The following is a 20,029-nucleotide window of genomic DNA, read 5'->3' as shown; positions in this document are numbered from 1 at the left end:
AGCCTTAATCCTTGGAATTATGCATACAAAAAGGGAACTATAGTCAATCAAATCGAATATTTGATTATAGACAATTTTCCTCCCTCTGCTCTTCAATTTCATTTGAAGGGAACCATAATCAACCAAGTAGAGGCACCTGATTGTAGATGGCTTATTTCCCTCTATTTCCTTTCTCCAAAGTAAAAAACAAAAGAGAGAGAGAGAAGGATATGTAGCAGAAGACATAAATAAGAAGTATTCGCAGAGAGGACTTTCCTTTTTTCTGCCTGCATTAGTGAGACTTTTCCTTCCTTGCCTTCCCTTGAGCACTTCTCTTTTCTTCTCTCCTTATCTTTGCTTTTCTTAAGAATCTCTTGTGAAAATTTTCTCCGAAGAGTCTCTTTGTCTGTGCTTCTAGCTCCCCCTTAAGGAGCTTAAATAGGGAGTGGGGTAGTTATGTAACTACCTCCTCCTAGGTGAAGGACACCTGTCCCTCCCACTTAAAGAGAGGGAACTCCCCACTTAAAGAGAGAGAACTCCCCACATAAAGAGAGGGAAATCCCATACGAGATGCTTTTTTATAGTTTTAATGATTTGGCTAGCAGACTAGCTAACCCACTTATTACATATTATTTGAATAAAAACATGACACAGGGGGGGAAGTTCAGCAAGAAGAATGAAATCATCCACAAATTTGGGACCAACCTTTTTGGGTGGAGAATCTTTGGCTCTTTGAATAGAAACATCTAAAAGTTCATGAGTTCGCAGATCACCACTTCATCTCTTCAACATGTCTCCAAAAACTCTTACTATGTATTCTTTCCCATTCCCTTGCATCGTTAGAGTCCACTTCTCATTTAAGAATGACAACACCACTACCAAGTTCAGTACTCTTCTCTCTTTGGTCAGGGTTTCAAATTCTCAGAATGCCAACATTCTAACCTACCAGCATGTAGCTCCGCTAAGCTCTTAATTCAATCCTTGGAGTTCAAACTTAACAGTTGAGATTAACGCTTACAAGTCACAATAAGATTCAATAGCGTGAGCCTCTTGGCTGTCAATGGAGGCATGAGAGAAGAAGTAAAACGTAGGGTCAAAGGCCTCTCACTTTTCATTTACTTTAAGGGGTAATATTATCCAATAAAATAATATTTCTTTCCCACTCATCTATTTGAACATTATTTTGTAAATGTCACTGATTTTGCCAATTAAGAAAACTTTATTGCTTTAAGAAAACCTATTATCTCAAATTAAAATACATAAACATGACATGTAAAACATATTTAAAACAAAAAGTGTAAAAATAAATTCAATATAAAACATATTCAAGCATGTAAACTCTTAATCTCTTTATTTTTTTTCCCAATTGCATTATTTCGAAAAGCTAATGTAATGTTAAACATTATGCATTCCTGATTCTATGAGTCGCCTCTGTACCAAAACCCTCAAGACAAGGCACAAGGTGTACCGGGTGCATGTCTAGGCGCACTAGGCGTGCACCTTTTGAAAACTGTGTGCCTGGGACCTAGGCGAGACACATACCCTAAAATGTGCCTTGCTTGTGCGCCTAGGCACGTCTTTTAAATCTCTGTGTAGACGGCAACCCAGTTCTGCTAGGTTAGGTTCAGATATGTTTGGCAGAAAGGATGAAAACAAATAGAATGGAACATTTTGGGTTTTTTGATGCAAAAAGAAGAAAACTCACTTAGATCAATTCCAGTCCTTTGAGAATGTTGAATGACCGTCTTTTGATATAAAAATTTATAGTTGTTAATAGATGTAATGGTTTCTTAAAGGATCCAGAAAAAAATAGAAAGAGGGAGAAGAGAGACAAAAATGCAAACTCACTCATGGAATTATCTAAGGCATGGGAATCACTCACCAAATAGCATAATCTATAACAATCTAGATAAACATCAATGATCTTTGTGTAAAATGTCCATACTTATTTATAGACTGTAGACTCACAAAAATCCTAGTAGGACACAAAAAAAAAAAAAGAAAAAGAAAAGAAAATTGCCGAATTGCCATTACCAATTTCAATTCAAATAAAGCAAACTCTAATACTACTCATTCAATGACTTTGAAACTTAAGAAATAAACCAACTAGAACTAGACAAATCATATGTTATCCATAGACTTTGTCAAATGGTAAATACTTTTACAGAATTACAGTCAAAAGACATGGGCAAGCGAAAACATGATAAACCTTGTGACAATAATATCATATGTGATAATAGTACTAGGATCTACCCTATCATCAATATCTAACGCCCAACTAATGCACATGCCAAGCTTATTGGACAGTAAAGAGCACTATTATTAGAATGTAATATATATTTCCAGCATATCCAACCAAACGTTTTCTTGATTAAACACTCTACATTTAAAACAATAAACATCTAATCTTGCATATAATGTTTCTTCAGTTCCATATTTTAATTTAACTTTCTACTGTAAAAAAGAGGTTACCTTCTCTTTGATCTTTGATGTGATATTTCTAGCTGTTTCAATTACTGAGCTTGGCAATCCAGCAACTCCAGCCAATAGGAGGCCATAGTGTGGCACTTGTCTTAGGCCATCTTTGAGTTGGAACTAATAACAGAACCGGTTTTTCAGTAAATGAAAGAATCACAAATATTTAGTGTTTCCAATTAAATAAATTTAGAACAGCCACCTTGAAATCTAAACGGTTGTTTTTGACATCAACATGAAAATGAAGAATTTTCACATTTGGGTAGATAGTTGCTAGCTCAGATAGGTTTTCCATATGAGTTGCAAATATTGTATACCTGAAGATTAAGCAAAAATCTGATGCATTAATTACGGTGAAAATAAGCTCAGACTTACTGAGTTGGGGCTAATTTAGCAACTTGGGCACAAGGACAGTCAGAAAAATTGAAAGAAAAGGAAAGGTGGAAATTACAGAAAACTAGAGAGAACTTTTCTGCATGACAATTTCTAATAGATTTCTCATTATTGTAAGCTAAAAGTATAGATTGATGTCATCCACCAGAAATTTGAAAATAAAGCATTACTAAAATCTTATATAGAGGGTCTTCAAAACTATTTTTTTAATGTTTTCGACTATGATGCTGGAAAGACATCATACAGGAAAAACTTATGCCAATCAACCGGCATCATAAAAGTGGTAACTAATCAGCTGGGTTTTTATCAAAATCCATGGGGGGTTTTGATTGGTCTAAGCAATTCAGTATCGTGTCTTTTTGACATCATAGCTTTTCCTTTTCTAACAAGGAAAATTTATATTGTTCAAAATTGGTATTTTTTATGACAAATTTCATGTTGATTGATGATTTAAGGTTGAATGTACTGTCGAAAAAGTATAAGGGGCTTTTTGGTCTTTTTCTTGTATCTTTCAATTGAGCCATCAATCCAGTGTTTAACTATATACACCCACATGCAACCCACTAGAACTTTATCCTCAGGGGGTGGAACTATCTCGCAGATTTTGTTCTTTATGAGGTCCTTCATTTCTTGGTTCATAGCATCCTTGCACTGAGGGGACTGCACTGCATCTGTAACATTACAAGGAAGAGAAATAAAGGATGGGATAGGCATAATAAGAATATGAAAGGGCATCATAAGAAACATAGTGATGGGATAGGCAGTGCATTTTCTTTTTCCTTTTTGAACTACAATAGGTCAAGGTCAAGTTGTGAGATATAAGGTTCAGTAAAATTAGGAAGAGGAAGTTCAGAGTTAACAAGAGTCTCAAATTCAGAGTTGCTTTTAAAATTACCTGAAACCGGGAGATTAGATTGTTGTGGAATGTGGACATTCCGCCTCACAAGTAACCTTCCTTTTGTGCCTTATGAACCATTGCTAAGAAATAGGGGGAGGATGAGCAAGAATACTACCACTGCAAGTGGGAAGTGAAGAAGATGAACTAGGAATATCCACAAAGATAGGAACAGAAAGACAAGATGGAATAAAATCTTCATTGACCTATTGTAGTTCAAATCTTCACGAGGTGAATGAAAGAACAAAGTTGACTGAAGAAATGTAACATCCTTAGACACATACTGTCAGCCGAAGTGAGGATCAAAACACTTGTACCCCTTTTGGACTGAGTAACCCCTAAACCACACCTAATGGACTTGAGGTCAAGTTTGAGGCGAGGACTCAAGTCATGAACAAATCAGCTACAACCAAAGACTCTAAGATGAAGACAGAAAATATGATCATTAGGGAAAAGAAGCTGCTGAAGAGATTGGAGGTGAAGAGTCCATAAAGGAAATCTATTAATAAGAAACACCATTGCTTCAACTATATCTCCCTAGGACCAAGTGAGCACATGCATCTAAAAGAATAACGCTCTAACAACTTCAACCACATGCCTATTTTTCCTCTCTGCTACACCATTCTATTGTAGAGTATGGGGACATGAGCTTTGATTATTGCTCATTTTCTTCAAGGAACAGTCGTAAAAGCTTTTCAAAGTACTCCTTAGCATTGTCAAACCTTATTATTTTGATGTTCTTAAATTGAGTTTCCACCATTCTAAAGAAATTCCTAATGGAGGGAACCTCATATTTACTCTTCCTCAAATAAAGCTAGGTGTACTGAGAAAAATCATCAACGAACAAGATAAAGTATTTATAGCCACCAATGCAAGGAATAGAATATGAGCCCCAAACATCAGTATGCATCAAATTAAAAGTAACATCACCATTTTATATTACTTACTATTGAGATTGTTTGGGTGCAAGGGCTTACTTGTAATATCCCTCAATAGTATAAAATCCTAAGTTTGAGAGAGTGAACAGTAACGCTCTCTTCTCCTTTTGAACCTTTCTCTTCTCTTCTCTTCTCTCTTTTTCTTGTTCTTGTTTTCTTTCTCAACAAAACCTAGATATTGTAACTTGGTATCGGAGCAACTAGAAGGTCATGGGAGAGTCTTTTTCTACTGGCTTTTGCCTGGAGGGTGAGCTTCTGACGTCAAGCTTTCGCCTGATGACATTAACAATCCGTACAAGTAGCAGGGACAATCTCTAAAAATTGTATGGTTGGATTCGCCTTGATTTTTTTGTGAATTTTTCAAGCTAAAAATCGCAAAAATTCCATATCTGGTTTAGAGGCTTGTTTCTCTTGTTTGATGGGCTTTTTATTCTGCAAAACCTAGTTCTACTAGGATGTTTTATATTTTGGGAATGACGGGAAGTGGTTGAGTATTTTTTTGAATCTTAAAAAAATTTTGGGAGTTTTCGTCTCCATTTATTTTACCGCTAACCGAGTTTGACCCTTCCTTTTGGGTTTGTTTGTATTTTGGTTGGACGTTGGGGTGCTCCTTGCTTGCCGAAATAGTTGTTTATGAGGTATGGAATCACCAAAAGATGTACAAATGGGTTCCAGTGTGTTTCCTGGAAATGTTGATGTTTCCTGTGGTATGATAACAATTGTAAAACTCAATAGGACCAATTTTCTGGAGTGGACCCAATCGGATAAACTTACTATCACATGGAGAGGTAAGTTGAGATTCATTACAGGCAAAGAGGTGAAGCCGAAAATTGAAAACCCTAAGTTTGCAAAGTGGGAATAGGATAACTCACTAGTAATGTCTTGGCTGGTTTGTTCAATGCAACCACACATTGCTCATAACTACATGCTCCTCTCAACTGCTAAAGATATTGGGGACAAGGTTGTTGCCACTTACTAACAGTTAACAATACTTCTAGAGTACATCATCTTAGGAGAAAAGCTTGTACTATGCATCAGGGGAAGAGAACAATGACTATGTATTTCTCCTCTCTACAATATTTGAGAAGAAATGGATCACTTGAAAACTTTTGAGTGGAAGGATCATATAGATGTTGAGTAGAATAGGGTCATTGACTTTATAGTTGGCCCGAATCCGGAGTTTGATTTCACTAGGTGACATATTCTAAGTGTGGGTATTGTCTCTCTAGCTATTGCTTTTTCTCTTGAGCAAGGGGAAGAAAGTAGAAGGGCAGTTATGATGAAACCCTCTGTGATTGAGCACTTTTCCTTTATGTCCTCTAAGCCTAGGCCAAGTGGCAGCAAGCATCCTACTACCGAGAAGTCTAATGATGTCATCTATGAATATTGCAAGAAGCCGAGGCATACCAAGGAAAGAGGTTGGAAACTCAATCCTCACTTGAAACCAGACAAGTTTAAAACTGAAAAGAAAGGTAATGCTTATCTGGCCTCAATTGGTAACGAGGATTAGTCTTCTGATGCGACCATTCAATCTTATTACTCCTCTGATGTGATGGATAAACTTCAAAGTCTTCGATTGCACTTGGAAAAGAGTAGGGCATCATCCTCATCTGGTTCTAGTAATCCATCCAATGCATATGCTAACATAGGTACTACACTTGCTTGTTTCACCTCCAACCCATGGATTGTTCACTCTAGGCTACTGCCCATATGACTGGTATGCCTTCACACTTTACTTCATATAAGTTAACCCCTGGGAAGGGCAAGGTTATTGTTGTAGATGGATTTCAGACCCCTATCTCGGGTCAGGGAGAAGTCAAACTTACCCATAACATTTCCTTTGGATCTGTTCTTCATGTTCCCCAATTGCATAAAAACTAATTATCTGTTAGTTTTCTTACCAAGTCCCATAAATTTTTTGTAACATTTTTTCCTACCCATTGTGTTTTTCAGGATTTGAGCACAAGGAAGATGATTGGAAGTAGGCATAAAATCGATGGAGTTTACCTTTTTAATGAAGCTTCAGAAAATGGATTGATGAGCCAGGATGAATCTTGTTTAGATAAGAAATTGTTTAGTTCAATGTCCAACTTGAGTGCTCAATGTGAAGTTTGTCATTTATCCAAACAATGTAGGACAACATATTTTGCGAGTAACAGAACAAGTAATGTTGCTTTCCATTTGATTCATATTGATATTTAGGGCCCACATACCATTCTGTGCATGGGTGGGTATAGATACTTCATTCTCTTCATTGATGACTACTTGATATACATGGTTCTACTTGATGAAACAACGTGATGAAGTTCCTATGATTGTTCAAAATTTCATAAATATGGTGAAAACATAGTTTGAGAAAAGAATTAAGATAATAACATCTGGCAATGCAAAGATCTGATGACTACACTCCATATACCACCTTCGTGTTTTTCTTGAAGAACAGGGCACTATTCACCAGAGCTCATGTAGTCAAACTCCACAGCAAAATGGGGTTGCTGAGAGGAAGAATAGACATGTGGTTGAAGTTGCTCATGGGTTATTGTTCTAGACTCAAGTTCCTATTCATTTCTGGGAAGATGTTGTTGAGACTGTTGTGTATCTTATTTACCATCAAGGATGCTAAATCTTCGATCCCCTCACCATATTCTTCTTCCTGATAAACCCACCTTCAATTTACTTCTTAAGGTGTTTGGATGTGTTTGTTTTGTTCATGATATGAGTCCTTCGAGAAATAAGTTTGATCCTAATGTGTCTTCCTTTGCTACTCTCCTGTTCAGAAAGGTTATAGATGTTTTGGTCCTCAGTCTAGTCAGAGGCATGTTTCAAAAGATGTTACCTTCCTTGAGTCCTCATCCTTTTTTCAACTATCCCGTTTGCCTCTCCAAGGGGAGATTGCCAATGAAGATCACACTCCATTCTGCCTCCTTCCTATTTTTGTGTCTACTAGTTCTTCTTCCTCTCATTCTTGTAATGAGGGCTTTCCTTCCCCTCCACCTCTTGTGTATCGGCCTCGATCCTGGCATCAATTCTTCATCTAGCGCAACAAGAGGGTAGCTTGTGAAGCTGAATTCCCACAAAATCTAATCCCTAGGACTCAAGTAATCTTGAACCTCCCAGTACTTATTGACCCTAATCTTGATCTTCCTATTGCCCTTCGGAAAGGAAAGAGAATATGTATCAAGTACCTCATTACTAATTATGTGTCATATGATGTTCTCTCACCCTCCTATTATGCCGATATTTCTGCCACCACCCCTGTTTCTATTCCCCACAGTGTTATAGAAGCAATGCGATCTCCTCATTGGAAGGAAGCTATGGACAAAGAGATGGAGGCCTTGTTAAAGAACTAGACTTGGGAGATTATGCCTCGTCAAGGATAAGGTTCCTGTTGGGGTTTCTAGATAATCAACACCATAGGTCTGAGTATACCGTTTTGCTACCAACCTTGACTTGTACCTCTCTATCTTGCCATCGACCTTATACTTCACTGTAAATACCCATCTACATCTGATTGTCTCCTTGTCTGGGGGGAGATCAACTATTTCCCAAGTTTGGTTTTTGACCAAAGCATCCATCTCATCTTGCATGGCTATTTTCCACTCAGGTTTGGAGAGAGCTTCAGTAACATTCCTGGGTCTTGACACAGAATCCAGGGAAGAAAGAAAAGCATAGTAGGAGGGTGATAAGGCATTGTAGGAAACATGGTGTGAAATGTAGTGGGCTATACACTTTCTCTTCCCCTTACGAAGTGTAATGGGAAGATCAAGGTTAGTGGGATCAGCTACAAAAATGGTGTTAGAGACAGGAACATTATCATCAGAAAACATAACTAGCTCAAGCTCAAGAGGAATATCTGGAACTATATCTACCAAGTCTGGAGTTTTAGAAGGACTGACAGAGAGTGGTGTGGGTTAAGGATGTGTGGAGTCAACCATCATCTACCGGCGTTGCTATTTCTGAGTCTGCCCATAGTGGCTCAGGTAATGAAACTGAAGGTGCAGGTGCTGGCTGAATTGATGGAGGTGCTGGTTGAACTAATGGAGGCACCAAAAAAACAGGAAGAGGAACAAATTGTGAGTTCTTCTCCCCAAAACTCTCCCCCTGAGGAGAACCACTCGAAAAAAAGAAGGTAGATTCAAAGAAGCTAACATCCATAGTGACAAATCTGCTCCTCAACACTGAGTCATAACAGCAATACCCTTTTTGGTTCTGAGCATACCCAAGAAAAACACATTTCTTGGACTTAGGATCCAAATTCTTGCGATGAGGGCCAAGAATGTCAACAAAGGAAACACAACCAAAAACCCTCAGAAGTATATGAAATATCTCCCCATCTGGAAAAAGAAGACTAAATGGCACCTTAAACCCCAAAGTCCGTGAAGGAACAAGGCTAATCAAATGCACGGCTGTAAGAACTGCATCTCCCCAGAACTGCACAGGAACTGAAGCACACACCATAAGACTCCTTGCCACCTCCACAATGTATTTGTTTTTCCTTTCAACAACTCCATTCTGTTGTAGTGTATATGCACAACTGCTCTAATGAACTACACAATGTTCTAAGAGATACATGATCAGGTCCTTCTCAAAGTACTCTCTGGCATTATTTGATCTAAAAGCCTTAGTTCTCACTCCAAATTATGTGAGAACCATCTGGTGGAACTATCGTACCAAGTTAGGAACCTCATCACGTGATCTCATCAAATATATCCAAGAATGTTGTGTCTAATTATCCACAAACAAGAGAAAGTAACGGAATCCTCCCACGGAAGGGATATGATATGGCCCCCATACATCAATGTGAACAATATTAAAAGCAAAAGTACTTCTTTTATTACTTGGTTTAAAAGACTATCTACAATGCTTTCCTAACTGACAACTCTCACACTCCAAAGTAGATAATTGAACTGACTCAAACAACTTTGGGAAAAGACATTTCAAAGAACTAAAAGAAAGATGTCCCAAGCGATTGTGCCAAACCATAATCTAGTTCACTGACTTTGACCCACTACTACTGTTGTTGCTAACAGGATGGACCTGATGTCTAGGAATCTCATCCAGAATGTAGACTCCATTCACCTCATGACCACTCTCAATCATCTTCTTTGACTCCAGATCCTACAAAACACAATTACCGGGAAGAAAGAACACAGAATAATTCAAGTTTTTTGTCGAAGAACTAATAGACAGTAGGTTGGTATGAAGTCTAGGGACATGAAAAACAGAAGACAGAGTTATATCATTGGTCACTCTAAGTGTCCCCTTCCCAACAATAGGCATATGTGAACCATCTACTATAGAAACTCTGTCTCTACTAGAGCACAACTAATAGGAACTAAAAAGGGTAGGGGCATTAGTCATGTGCTCAGATGCTCCGGAGTCTATAATCCAAGGAGGTCCCTCCTTATGTGAAGTGTGTTGAAACTGAAGAGAGGAGAGGAGACTTGTGTGTTTCGGCAATGAGGGTTCTGAGAAGAAGTTTTCGAACAGTCTCTATCTCAGCCCTCTAACACTATTTTATTAGATATTTTGAGTAATTACAAAGAGGCTCTTAGTTGGGCAGAATTTACAAAGAACTTTAAAAAAAATAACTTAACATTGACAGGATGGGCCCAAAATAACAAGAAGAATAAACAACCTATGGGCCATTCGGCCCATCTTCTCTACACTCCCCCTCAAGCTGAGCATAGATGTCAATCATGCCAAGCTTGTTAGTATCATGCTGAAGTTTTGCCTTGGGAATGCCTTTGGTAAGAAAATCTGCCAATTGTCCTTCAGATGTGATGAAAGGAAGACACACTTCACCCGAAGAGACTCTTTCCCTAATGAAGTGTCGATCAACTTCAATATGCTTGGTTCTATCATGTTGCACTGGGTTGTGAGCAATGTTGATGGCCGCCTGATTATCACAGTATAACATCACTGGCTTGTCATATTCAACTCCAAGTTCTTCCATCAAAGATTTTAGCCATAATAATTCAGAAACCCCATGTGCCATGGCCCTATATTCTGCTTCAGCAGAAGACCGGGCAACAACCGATTGTTTCTTGCTTCTCCAAGAAACAACATTACCAGCTACCAAGCTGCAATTCCCAGATGTAGATCTTCTGTCATCAATGTTCCCGGCCCAGTCAGCATCGGTGTAAGCTTCAAGTTTCATATGACCATGCTTGGCAAACAGAATACCCTTTCCTGGGGAGCCCTTCAAATAACTTAGGATTCTCTCTGCAGCTGCCAAATGAGTGTCTCGAGGAGCATGCATGAATTGGCTAATGCAACTGACTGCATATGCAATATTTGGCTGAGTCATGCATAGATACAAAAGTTTCCCAAGAAGTCTCTGAAAGATTCCTTTGTCTTCTAACAATGTCCCTTTTGAGGCTGAGAGTTTATGACTCGTATCAATAGGAGTAGCAGCTGGTCTAGCACCCATCTTTCCAGTTTCAGAGAGCAAGTCAAGAACATACTTTCTTTAGGAGATAAGAATCCCATCCTTGGGTCGAGCCACTTCTATGCCAAGAAAGTATCTCAATTCCCCCAAATCTTTAATCTCGAACTTTGTATGCAGAAAAGATTTTAGATCTTGAATTCCTGAGGCATCATTACCCGTCACTACAATATCATCTACATACACAATGACGTATACTGCCAGAGGTCCACTCCTCTTCACAAAAAGAATATGATCGGACTGTGTCTGCACATAACCAAAGTTAACAAGTGCTGTTCTAAATCTCTCAAACCATGACCTAGGGGACTGTTTTAGTGCATAAAGAGATTTCTTCAGCCTACATACATTCCCTTTTATATCAATTCCATACATCCCAGGAGGAAGAGACATGTAAACCTCCTCATGTAATTCACCATTCAGAAATGCATTCTTCACATCCAATTGATAAAGGGGCCAATCAAAGTGAGCAGCTAAAGATAGAAGAACCCTCACAGATGTCATCTTGGCAACAGGTGCAAAAGTCTCTAAATAATCAATCCCATATGTCTGTGTATAGCCTTTTGCAACCAGCCTGGCCTTGTCCTTTCAATGGTACCATCAGCTCTGTATTTGATAGTAAAGACCCACTTGCAACCAACAGGATCCTTTCCTTCAGGCAAATCCAACACTTCCCATGTGTCATTCTTGTGTAGGGCATCTATTTCAGATTTCATAGCATCTCTCCATTCTGGAATCTTAAGAGCTTCTGACACAGACCTGGGAATAGGACGAGAAGCAACAGAAGAGAGATAGGCAAAATATGAATGTGAAAGCAAACTGTAAGAAAGGTGCTTGGAAATGCAGTGTGCAGTGCACTTCCGTTTTCCTTTTCTAACAGCAATGGGAATATCAAGGTCAGGGAAGGATGAATCCAAAGGTGTTGAACCAGTACTTGTTGTCTCTTCTGTGACTGGAAGTGTAGGAGGCTCATGTGTTGTAGGAGAAACAACCTGCACATTTATGGATCTTTGCCTTTGATACACCTTGGGATTGAGGACATGACGAGGAGGTAGGGTACCAGGACAAGGAGAATGGAACGACTGATCCACCCTTGATTCATTTGAGGGAGAGGCAAACACATCAAGGGACTCAACAGGGACAGGAAGAGGAAGAGCAAACACCTGTGTCAAATTCTCCCCCTGTGGACAATGTCCTTCTGGAGAGGAACCATAAAAAGGGGAAGACTCATCAAAGGTGACATCCATTGAGACATACCGATTGCCAGACTTTGGATCAAAACAACAATAACCCTTCTGTTTGGGGGAATAACCAAGGAAGATACACTTTTGGGCTTTGGGTTCAAATTTATGCCTTTGGACACTTGGAACATGTACATAACAGGTGCAACCAAAGGCACGAATAGGAATAGGAAAAAGATCTTTGTCCGGATGAAGAAGAGTGAAGGGAGACTTAAAACCCAAAACCCTGGATGGCATGCGGTTTATGAGATAGGTAGCAATAAGTACAGCATCACCCCAAAACCTGGTAGGAACATGTGAGGCAAATAAGATACTTCTTGCAACCTCAACAATATGCCTGTTTTTCCTCTCAGCAACCCCATTCTGTTCTGGGGTCCTAGCACATGAGCTTTGATGAATAACCCCCATGTCAGAAAGATAGCAGGATAGGTTTTTCTCAAAGTATTCTTTTGCATTGTCTGATCTAAAGATTTTAATCCTGGTATCAAATTGGGTTAAAACAAATTCATGGAATTGTTTTACAAGTCTTGGGACTTCATCACGGGATTTCATCATGAATATCCACAATATTAAAAGGAACAGAAGATCTTTTATTTCTCAAATGACACTTGCTTCTACGATGCTTTGACAATTCACAAGACTCACAATGAAGACTGGACAGACTAATTCCCTTAAACAGTTCAAGGAATAGATGACTCAAAGCCAAAAAAGACAGATGACCAAAAAGACAATGACACAACATAATCTGACTAACAGACTCTGAAGAGACAGATCTAAGAGCAACATTCCCAAGATGATCAGTGCATTGTCCCGGAGTATCAAGCAGGTATATTCCTTTCGCCTCATGGCCACTCCCAATCACTTCTGAGACTCCAGATCCTGAAAAACACACTAGGAAGGAAAAAAGGTTAGACAACAGTTTAGTGACTTGGTTAAACTGCTCATAGACAACAAATTTGTATTTAGTTTAGGTACATGAAGGGCAGAAGGGAGGTACAAGGATTCAGTATCCTTGATGGTTCCCTTACCAGAGATAGGGGCAAGTGAACCATCAGCTAAAGTGATTTTATCACGTCTAGGAAGTAAGTCATATGAAACAAACAAGGTAGACAGATTGGTCATATGGTCAGAAGCACCTGAGTCAATAATCCAAGGGATCTTGAGATTATTTGAAGAAGTAGCATGATTAGCAGAAGCCCTTATACCTGAATGAGCAAATGCTGTAGTAGATTTTCCTGAAGGGTTGGTAGCAGAGGTCACATCACTCAGCTGACTGATCATCTTCCCAAACTTTTCATATTCTGCTCTCATGGCTGCCAACTGTGCAGAAGCAGGCATCTCTTCACTATCTGGTCCGGCAGCTACATTTGCACTTCCTGATCTTTTACTATCATATTTTTTCTGAAACCTGATGGGAACAAGATTAGGATGTAACTTCCAGCACTTGTCTTTGGTGTGCTTCGGCCTCTTGCAGTACTCACATACAACTTCTTTCTTTCCTGTGCCACTAGAAGTTCCAACATTCCCTTTAGGTTTAATCCCCATATTGGCAAAGTGATCATTAATATCAACCCCTTGAACCTGTACAGACCTTCTACTCTCTTCACTACTCACCAATGCATAAGCTTGTGACAAAGATACACACTCCTTGGAAAGAATATTCTATTTTGTGATATCATATTCCGGGTTTAGTCTGGTTAAGAACTCAAATACCTTGTTTCTTTCAACCAATTTCCTGTAGGTCTCTGCATCATCGGTGGTGTCCTAGGTTACAGCTTCTATCAAGTCTATTTCTTGCCACAAAGACTTCAAAGTTGAGAAGTATACAGATGTTGAAACTGAAGAGAGGAAATGAGACTTGTGTGTTTCGGCAATGAGGGTTCTGAGAAGAAGTTTTCGAACAGTCTCTATCTCAGCCCTCTAACACTGTTTTATTACATATTTTGAGTAATTACAAAGAGGCCCTTAGTTGGGCAGAATTTACAAAGAACTTAAAAAAAAATAATTTAACATTGACAGGATGAGCCCAAAATAACAAGAAGAATAAACAACCTATGGGCCATTCGGCCCATCTTCTCTACAAAGTGGATGTAAGATTTGCAGTTGCATATGAACTACCTGTATGTGCAAAGGAAGTGGTGTAGCTGGCTCCATTTTTTTGTTCATTTGGAAGGCAAGAGATAGGTGAATCTTTCTTACTCATAAGCTGTCCAAACCTCTCCAATTTTGTTCTCACTACTGCTATTACAATGGATTCCCAATCAGTTTAGGAAAGAGGGGCTGAAGAGTCTCCTGTAGTGGCTACATTTGCATTTCCCTTCTTGTTTCTTATCCGAGTAGGTATAAGATTTGGATGAAGCTTCCAACAAGTGTCCCTGGTATACTTATGCTTCTTGCAATAATCACACACCAAGTCCTTCTTATCTTCCCTTCTAGTCTCACTACTCCCCCTATCTCCATTTGGCTTAAGTTTTGTTGTACCAACCATAGCCGACTGATTAATCCCAAGTTGTCTTAGCATTACATTCCTCCTACTCTCCTCTCCAGAGACAAAGGCATAGACTTTAGAGAGTGTCACACCCTCCCTAGAAAGAATATACTACCTAGCAATGTCAAATTCAGGGTTCAGCCCTGCTAAGAACTCAAAAACCCTACTCCTCTCTATTAGTCTATGATAAGTTGTTGCATCAATGACGCATTCCCATACCACCGTTTCTAAGTGATCTATTTCTTGCCATAGGGTTTTCAGCATGGAGAAATACACAGCAAGAGATTTTTCTCCATGTTTCATACTTATCACCGGATTTCTTAACTGATAGGCTCTAGCTTCATTTTGCTTCTAAGAGTAGGTTTCATTCACTCCATCCCAAATCTCCTTAGCAATATTAGCCCATAGGAAATTTTGTGCAATATGAGGTAACATAGAATTACACAGCCAGGACATTACCATGTAATTCTCCTGCACCCATCGGGAAGAGTCTGTATCAGGTTTCTTCTCCTCCCCAGTAAGATACCCTAATTTTCCACCCACACCAATAGCCATCTTAGCTGATTGTGCCCACTCCAAATAATTTGTATCATCAAGTTTTACTGTAGTAATGATCTCAGACCCAAAAATATCACTAATACCTAGGGGTGTCAATTGGACTGGATTTGGTCCAATCCGGTCTAGTCCAATGTGAGTCCTTTACAAATGGACCTGGTTCAATCCAGTCCAATGAATATTTTGGAGCATTTTGGACCAATCCAAAGATTGTCCAATCTGTTCAAATTCCTGTTAATTTAGATTGTTTTCAACTCAAACCTGGTCCATCGATACCTATGTTCATATTTTCTATCAATGGACCAGATATTGACTCAGTCCAATATAAATTCATTATGGACAGACCAGGTCCAATCCAATATGTCATATTGGTCCATCCAGTCTGTCCAAATTCAATGTCTTATTGGTTTGTCCAATCCGTCCAAATGGATTTTGATTTGGATGGAGTCCAACACAAAACCGGTCCATTAACACCCCTACTACTACCTCCAATACCTAGCCCCACAGTATCGGTAGATTTCATCTCGGTATTCCAACTCTCCATCTTACTTCAAACAGTTCAACAGTAAGAAAAAAAAATAGATTGGAGACCTTCAAGAAATAATTTAATATCACACACACAGAACTGAATCCTTCCAGAAGAAGAAAACCCTAGTTGGAGAGAAATCTCTCTCCTCCCCACGCCTCCCAACAGAGAGAAAAGTGAATCAATCACTTCGGGAGGCTTAGAAAATTCCATAAACCAAACCGCCTTCTTCAGCAAATCAAAAGAAAGCTAACAATACCTGGGCACCCAAGATTAAATAAAAAACAAAGAGTCCAACTTTTCTAGGACACTTCCCTGTACTCCAATTCTTACTGATTTTGATGTTGAACAGTAGATCACCTTCCTAATGACTAGATCCCACCTTAAAATCCAAGAACTGGGCAATCTATAGCAGATCGATCAGCCCTTTACAACTTCATGCAGTCGACTGATCTAGGGCTGCATGAGAATGCTTCAAGAAACCCTAGCCGATGCTCTGATACAAAGTAGAAATCTGCTGAATTAAAAAAAAATATGAAAGAAAAGTAGTTTCTTGAAGAGAGAAGGAAGAGAGAAGGAGAATAAGAGAAGTTGAAAAGAAAAGAGAGCAATGATCTGACCGCCCCCTTCAATTATTATTTATACTAAAAATAATAGAATAATACAAAGACAACTATGCCCTTATAGGATGGAAAAACATAAAACAGCATATATAACACTCAAAAACATAATAAAATTTGGACCCACATAACTACTGTGGTCCCCACCTCCTATCTAACAACTAACATAAAACATCTACTTAGAAAAACATCATAAAACTGATTAATCTTCAACAATACTAATAGATTATATAGAAAATATGTCAAGGAAAATATGACATTGGTAATTACACTTTCAGTGATAGTAGATGCTCACAACAACTCCACGCAATTGCAAATCCATCAGAAGAAGAAGTAGCTCTCCCAAGTTCATCCATAACAACCAAACTCCTGTAGAAGATATTTTAGGCAAGACATGCATAAAACTATGAAAATGCCACATCTGAACAACCAAGGACATTGGTTCCCAGTGTATATTATATGCTTGATGATATAGTATACTCCTACGCTACCTTGGGGAGAGATTTTGCATAACAAAAGCTGTCTCCTTCATCTCGGTCATGAACTGTAGTATCAATATCATATGTTAAAAGACAAAACATGTAGTATCAATATCATATGTTATGAACAATATCATATGTTAAAAAATATTAAAAATATGATTTTGGCCACATGAAAATTCCTATCATGAAGAAAATTAATACAATAATTCTTTTGATAGCTGAATTAATACAATAATAAGCTGGAAGATTTAGAGATGTTGAAAAGAAAAGAATTACAAGTAGAATTAAGAAGGGGCCCTTAAATAGGCGTCCAAATTGAGCATAGATATTTGTCATGCCTAGCTTGTTCAAATTGTTGTCGAGCTTTGATTTGGAAACACCTTTAGTATGACAATCAATTAACTAGTTTTCAGACCTCACAAAAGGTAAACAAATCTCTCCACTGGCAATTCTTTCTCTAATGGAATGTCGATCAACCTCTATACGCTTTGTACAATCTTGTAGAACAGGGTTGTGGGCTATGTTTATGGCAGCTTGATTGTCACAATATAATATCATTAAAGTATCAATCTGCACTCCTATTTTTGTTAACAAGTTCTTCAGCCTCAACAATTTTGAGACTCTATGTGCCATAGCTCTGTACTCTACCTCTACACTAGGTCGAGCCACAACTAATTGCTTCTTACTTCTCCAAAATACAACATTAATATATTGATTGTCACAATATAATATCATTGAAGTATCAATCTGCACTCCTATTAAACAAAATATGATTTTCCCCTTCAGAACAAATATGAAAAAAAGAGAATGGACTCTACAAAGGTGAAACTAATGGAAATAAAGCAAGTACCATTGATAGGATCATAACAACCATAACCCTTCTTTGTGAAAGCATACCCAAGGAAGATGCATTTTCTAGCTTTGGATTCAAAATTATACAATTGGGAACTAGGAATATGTACATAAATGTGCATCCAAAGACTGATAGGAATAGAAAAAAAAAAATCCTTATTAAGAAAAAGGAGGCTGAAAGGGGAACTTAGAACCAAAAACTTGTAAAAGTATTTGATAAAAGTAATAATAGCATCCCCTCAAAACTTTAGTTGAACATGAGAGACAAACAAAATACTCTCGTCAATTTCAACAACATGACGATTTTTTCTCCAACCTACCCCATTTTGTTGAGGTGTATATGAACAAGAGCTCTGATGAACTACCCCAAACTTTTCAAAGTATATAAACCTTTCTCAAAATATTCATTTGCATTATCAAAGTGAATTATTTGAATGTAGGTATCAAACTGAGTAAGAATAAATTCATGGAATCGTTTAACCAACATTAGAAAAACATAACTAGGCCACATTAAATAAATCCAAGTGTATCAAGACAAATAATCAATAAACAAGAAAAAATATTTATAGCCATCAATAGAAGGTAATATTAAATGATGACCACACACCAAAGTGTACAATATTGAATGGAAACTTTAATCTTTTATCACTCAACGAATAAGAATTTCTACAATGCTTACATAACTAATTGGATGCACACTACAAACTAGACAAAAACCTTTAAACATATCTAGAAAATATAAACGTAAACAAAAAATGACAAATGACCTAACCAAAAATGTCAAAGCATAATATGATTAGCAGTCTCTAACACGACTGACTCTAAGACCACCTTCTGGGATAGGTTCTTCACAAGCACATTGAGCAAATATATTCCATTTACCTCATGGACACTCCCAATCATTCTTTAGACTTTAGGTCCTAAAAAACAATGTGTAAGCATGGTTCAAAGTATCAATACACCCTGCTATGTAGGAATGGGTGCATTGACACTTTAAACCATGCACATCTTATTCTTTTAATTCTTTCCAAAATTTGACAAGCATGCTTTTATGCTATTTATTTATTAAAAAATAGTTCATAAATATACTTAGAAAAGGGGGTATTGGTGCCCTATAGATACAATACTATATGCCCAATACGCAGTGTATCATATCGATACTTAGAACCTTGTGTGTAAGAAAGAAAGGTTATGCAATAATTCAATCATTTAATTATACTACTAATAGAACTAAGGTTAGTAAGGACTGAAGGTAAGGTAAAGGTTTTTGAAGTCCTAATGTCTCACTTACCAGAAATGAGAGCAAGACAACCATCAGTTCAGGAAATTTTGTCTTGGCTAGAAAGGAGCTAACGGGTACTAAAAAGATGGGATTTGATCAGAAAAACCAGAACCTATAATCCAAGGGATACAATGGCTAACTGAGGTGTGGAAGTAGGATTTCTTATAGAACTGAAAGCAACCTCTTTCTCCAAATGATTGAGGAGTTTCCCATATTTTTCAAACTTTGCTCCCACAACAACCAATTGCTCCAATATTGATCTATCCTAACCATAGTTTTCAAGGTGCCAAGTTGAGGCGAGGCGACAGGGGGGCCCCTTGTCACCTACTCACCTAGGCGATGGATTTTTTTTAAAAGTAAAACCATATATCCTAGGGTAGTTCCCTACATTCCAAAACCATCTTTCCTTAATAATTATAAATAATTTTCATAAGAGATGTATAAATTTCGTGTTTGTCTAGAAGAAGAAGAAGAAGAAGAAGAAGAAAATGTGTTGATTAGACAATTTTAATTTCTTCCCTTGCTTATTGGTTCAAGGTTTTGAAATCTTTGAGGATTCAATCAAGGATCAAAATTTCAATACAATACACCCTGTATCGAATGTATTGTATTTTATCTTCGGTGTCCTGATACACATGTTTACAGATGTTTTCAGGAACCCATTTTTTTAAATAATATATATACATAAATGAAATTGAAAACCAAAGAAATAAAAAAAATAGGGGGAGTATCGTTATAAGAACTAATACACCTTACCGATACACAGAGGTGTAACGGTACCAATGTTTTAAAATGCGGAGGCGTGACGCGAGGCGCTCCACTACCTAGAGGCATAAGGCGTAGTTTAGAACATAAGAG

The 20,029-nt window shown here is 38.0% G+C and overlaps 1 protein-coding gene across 6 annotated transcripts in view; it reads right to left on the bottom strand.

The window, feature by feature from the left end:
* MSH4 (MUTS-like protein 4) overlaps positions 1-20,029 on the bottom strand; it is an 89,068-nt gene that overhangs the window by 16,628 nt on the left and 52,411 nt on the right. For 4 of the 6 annotated variants that reach the window (XR_016100185.1, XM_088948027.1, XM_088948025.1 and 1 more), the window contains 4 exons: positions 17,047-17,099; positions 16,826-16,924; positions 2,657-2,771; positions 2,452-2,574 (listed from right to left, as the gene is read on the bottom strand). Coding sequence is in view for 3 of the 6 variants with exons in the window: in XM_088948027.1 (XP_088804153.1) it covers positions 2,452-2,574; positions 2,657-2,771; positions 16,826-16,924; positions 17,047-17,099 (390 nt within the window). In the remaining 3 variants the exon portion in view is untranslated. The remainder of the gene's footprint in view (positions 1-2,451; positions 2,575-2,656; positions 2,772-16,825; positions 16,925-17,046; positions 17,100-20,029) is intronic. The other 2 variants (XR_016100187.1, XR_016100186.1) reach the window with 2 other exon arrangements.

Source organism: Nelumbo lutea, chromosome 6 (assembly GCF_056320005.1).
Source record: "Nelumbo lutea isolate HS-2025 chromosome 6, American lotus-T2T, whole genome shotgun sequence".
In the NCBI taxonomy this organism is placed as follows: domain Eukaryota; kingdom Viridiplantae; phylum Streptophyta; class Magnoliopsida; order Proteales; family Nelumbonaceae; genus Nelumbo; species Nelumbo lutea.
Note: the sequence above shows the minus strand (reverse complement) of the source record. Positions and strands in the feature narration are given on the sequence as shown.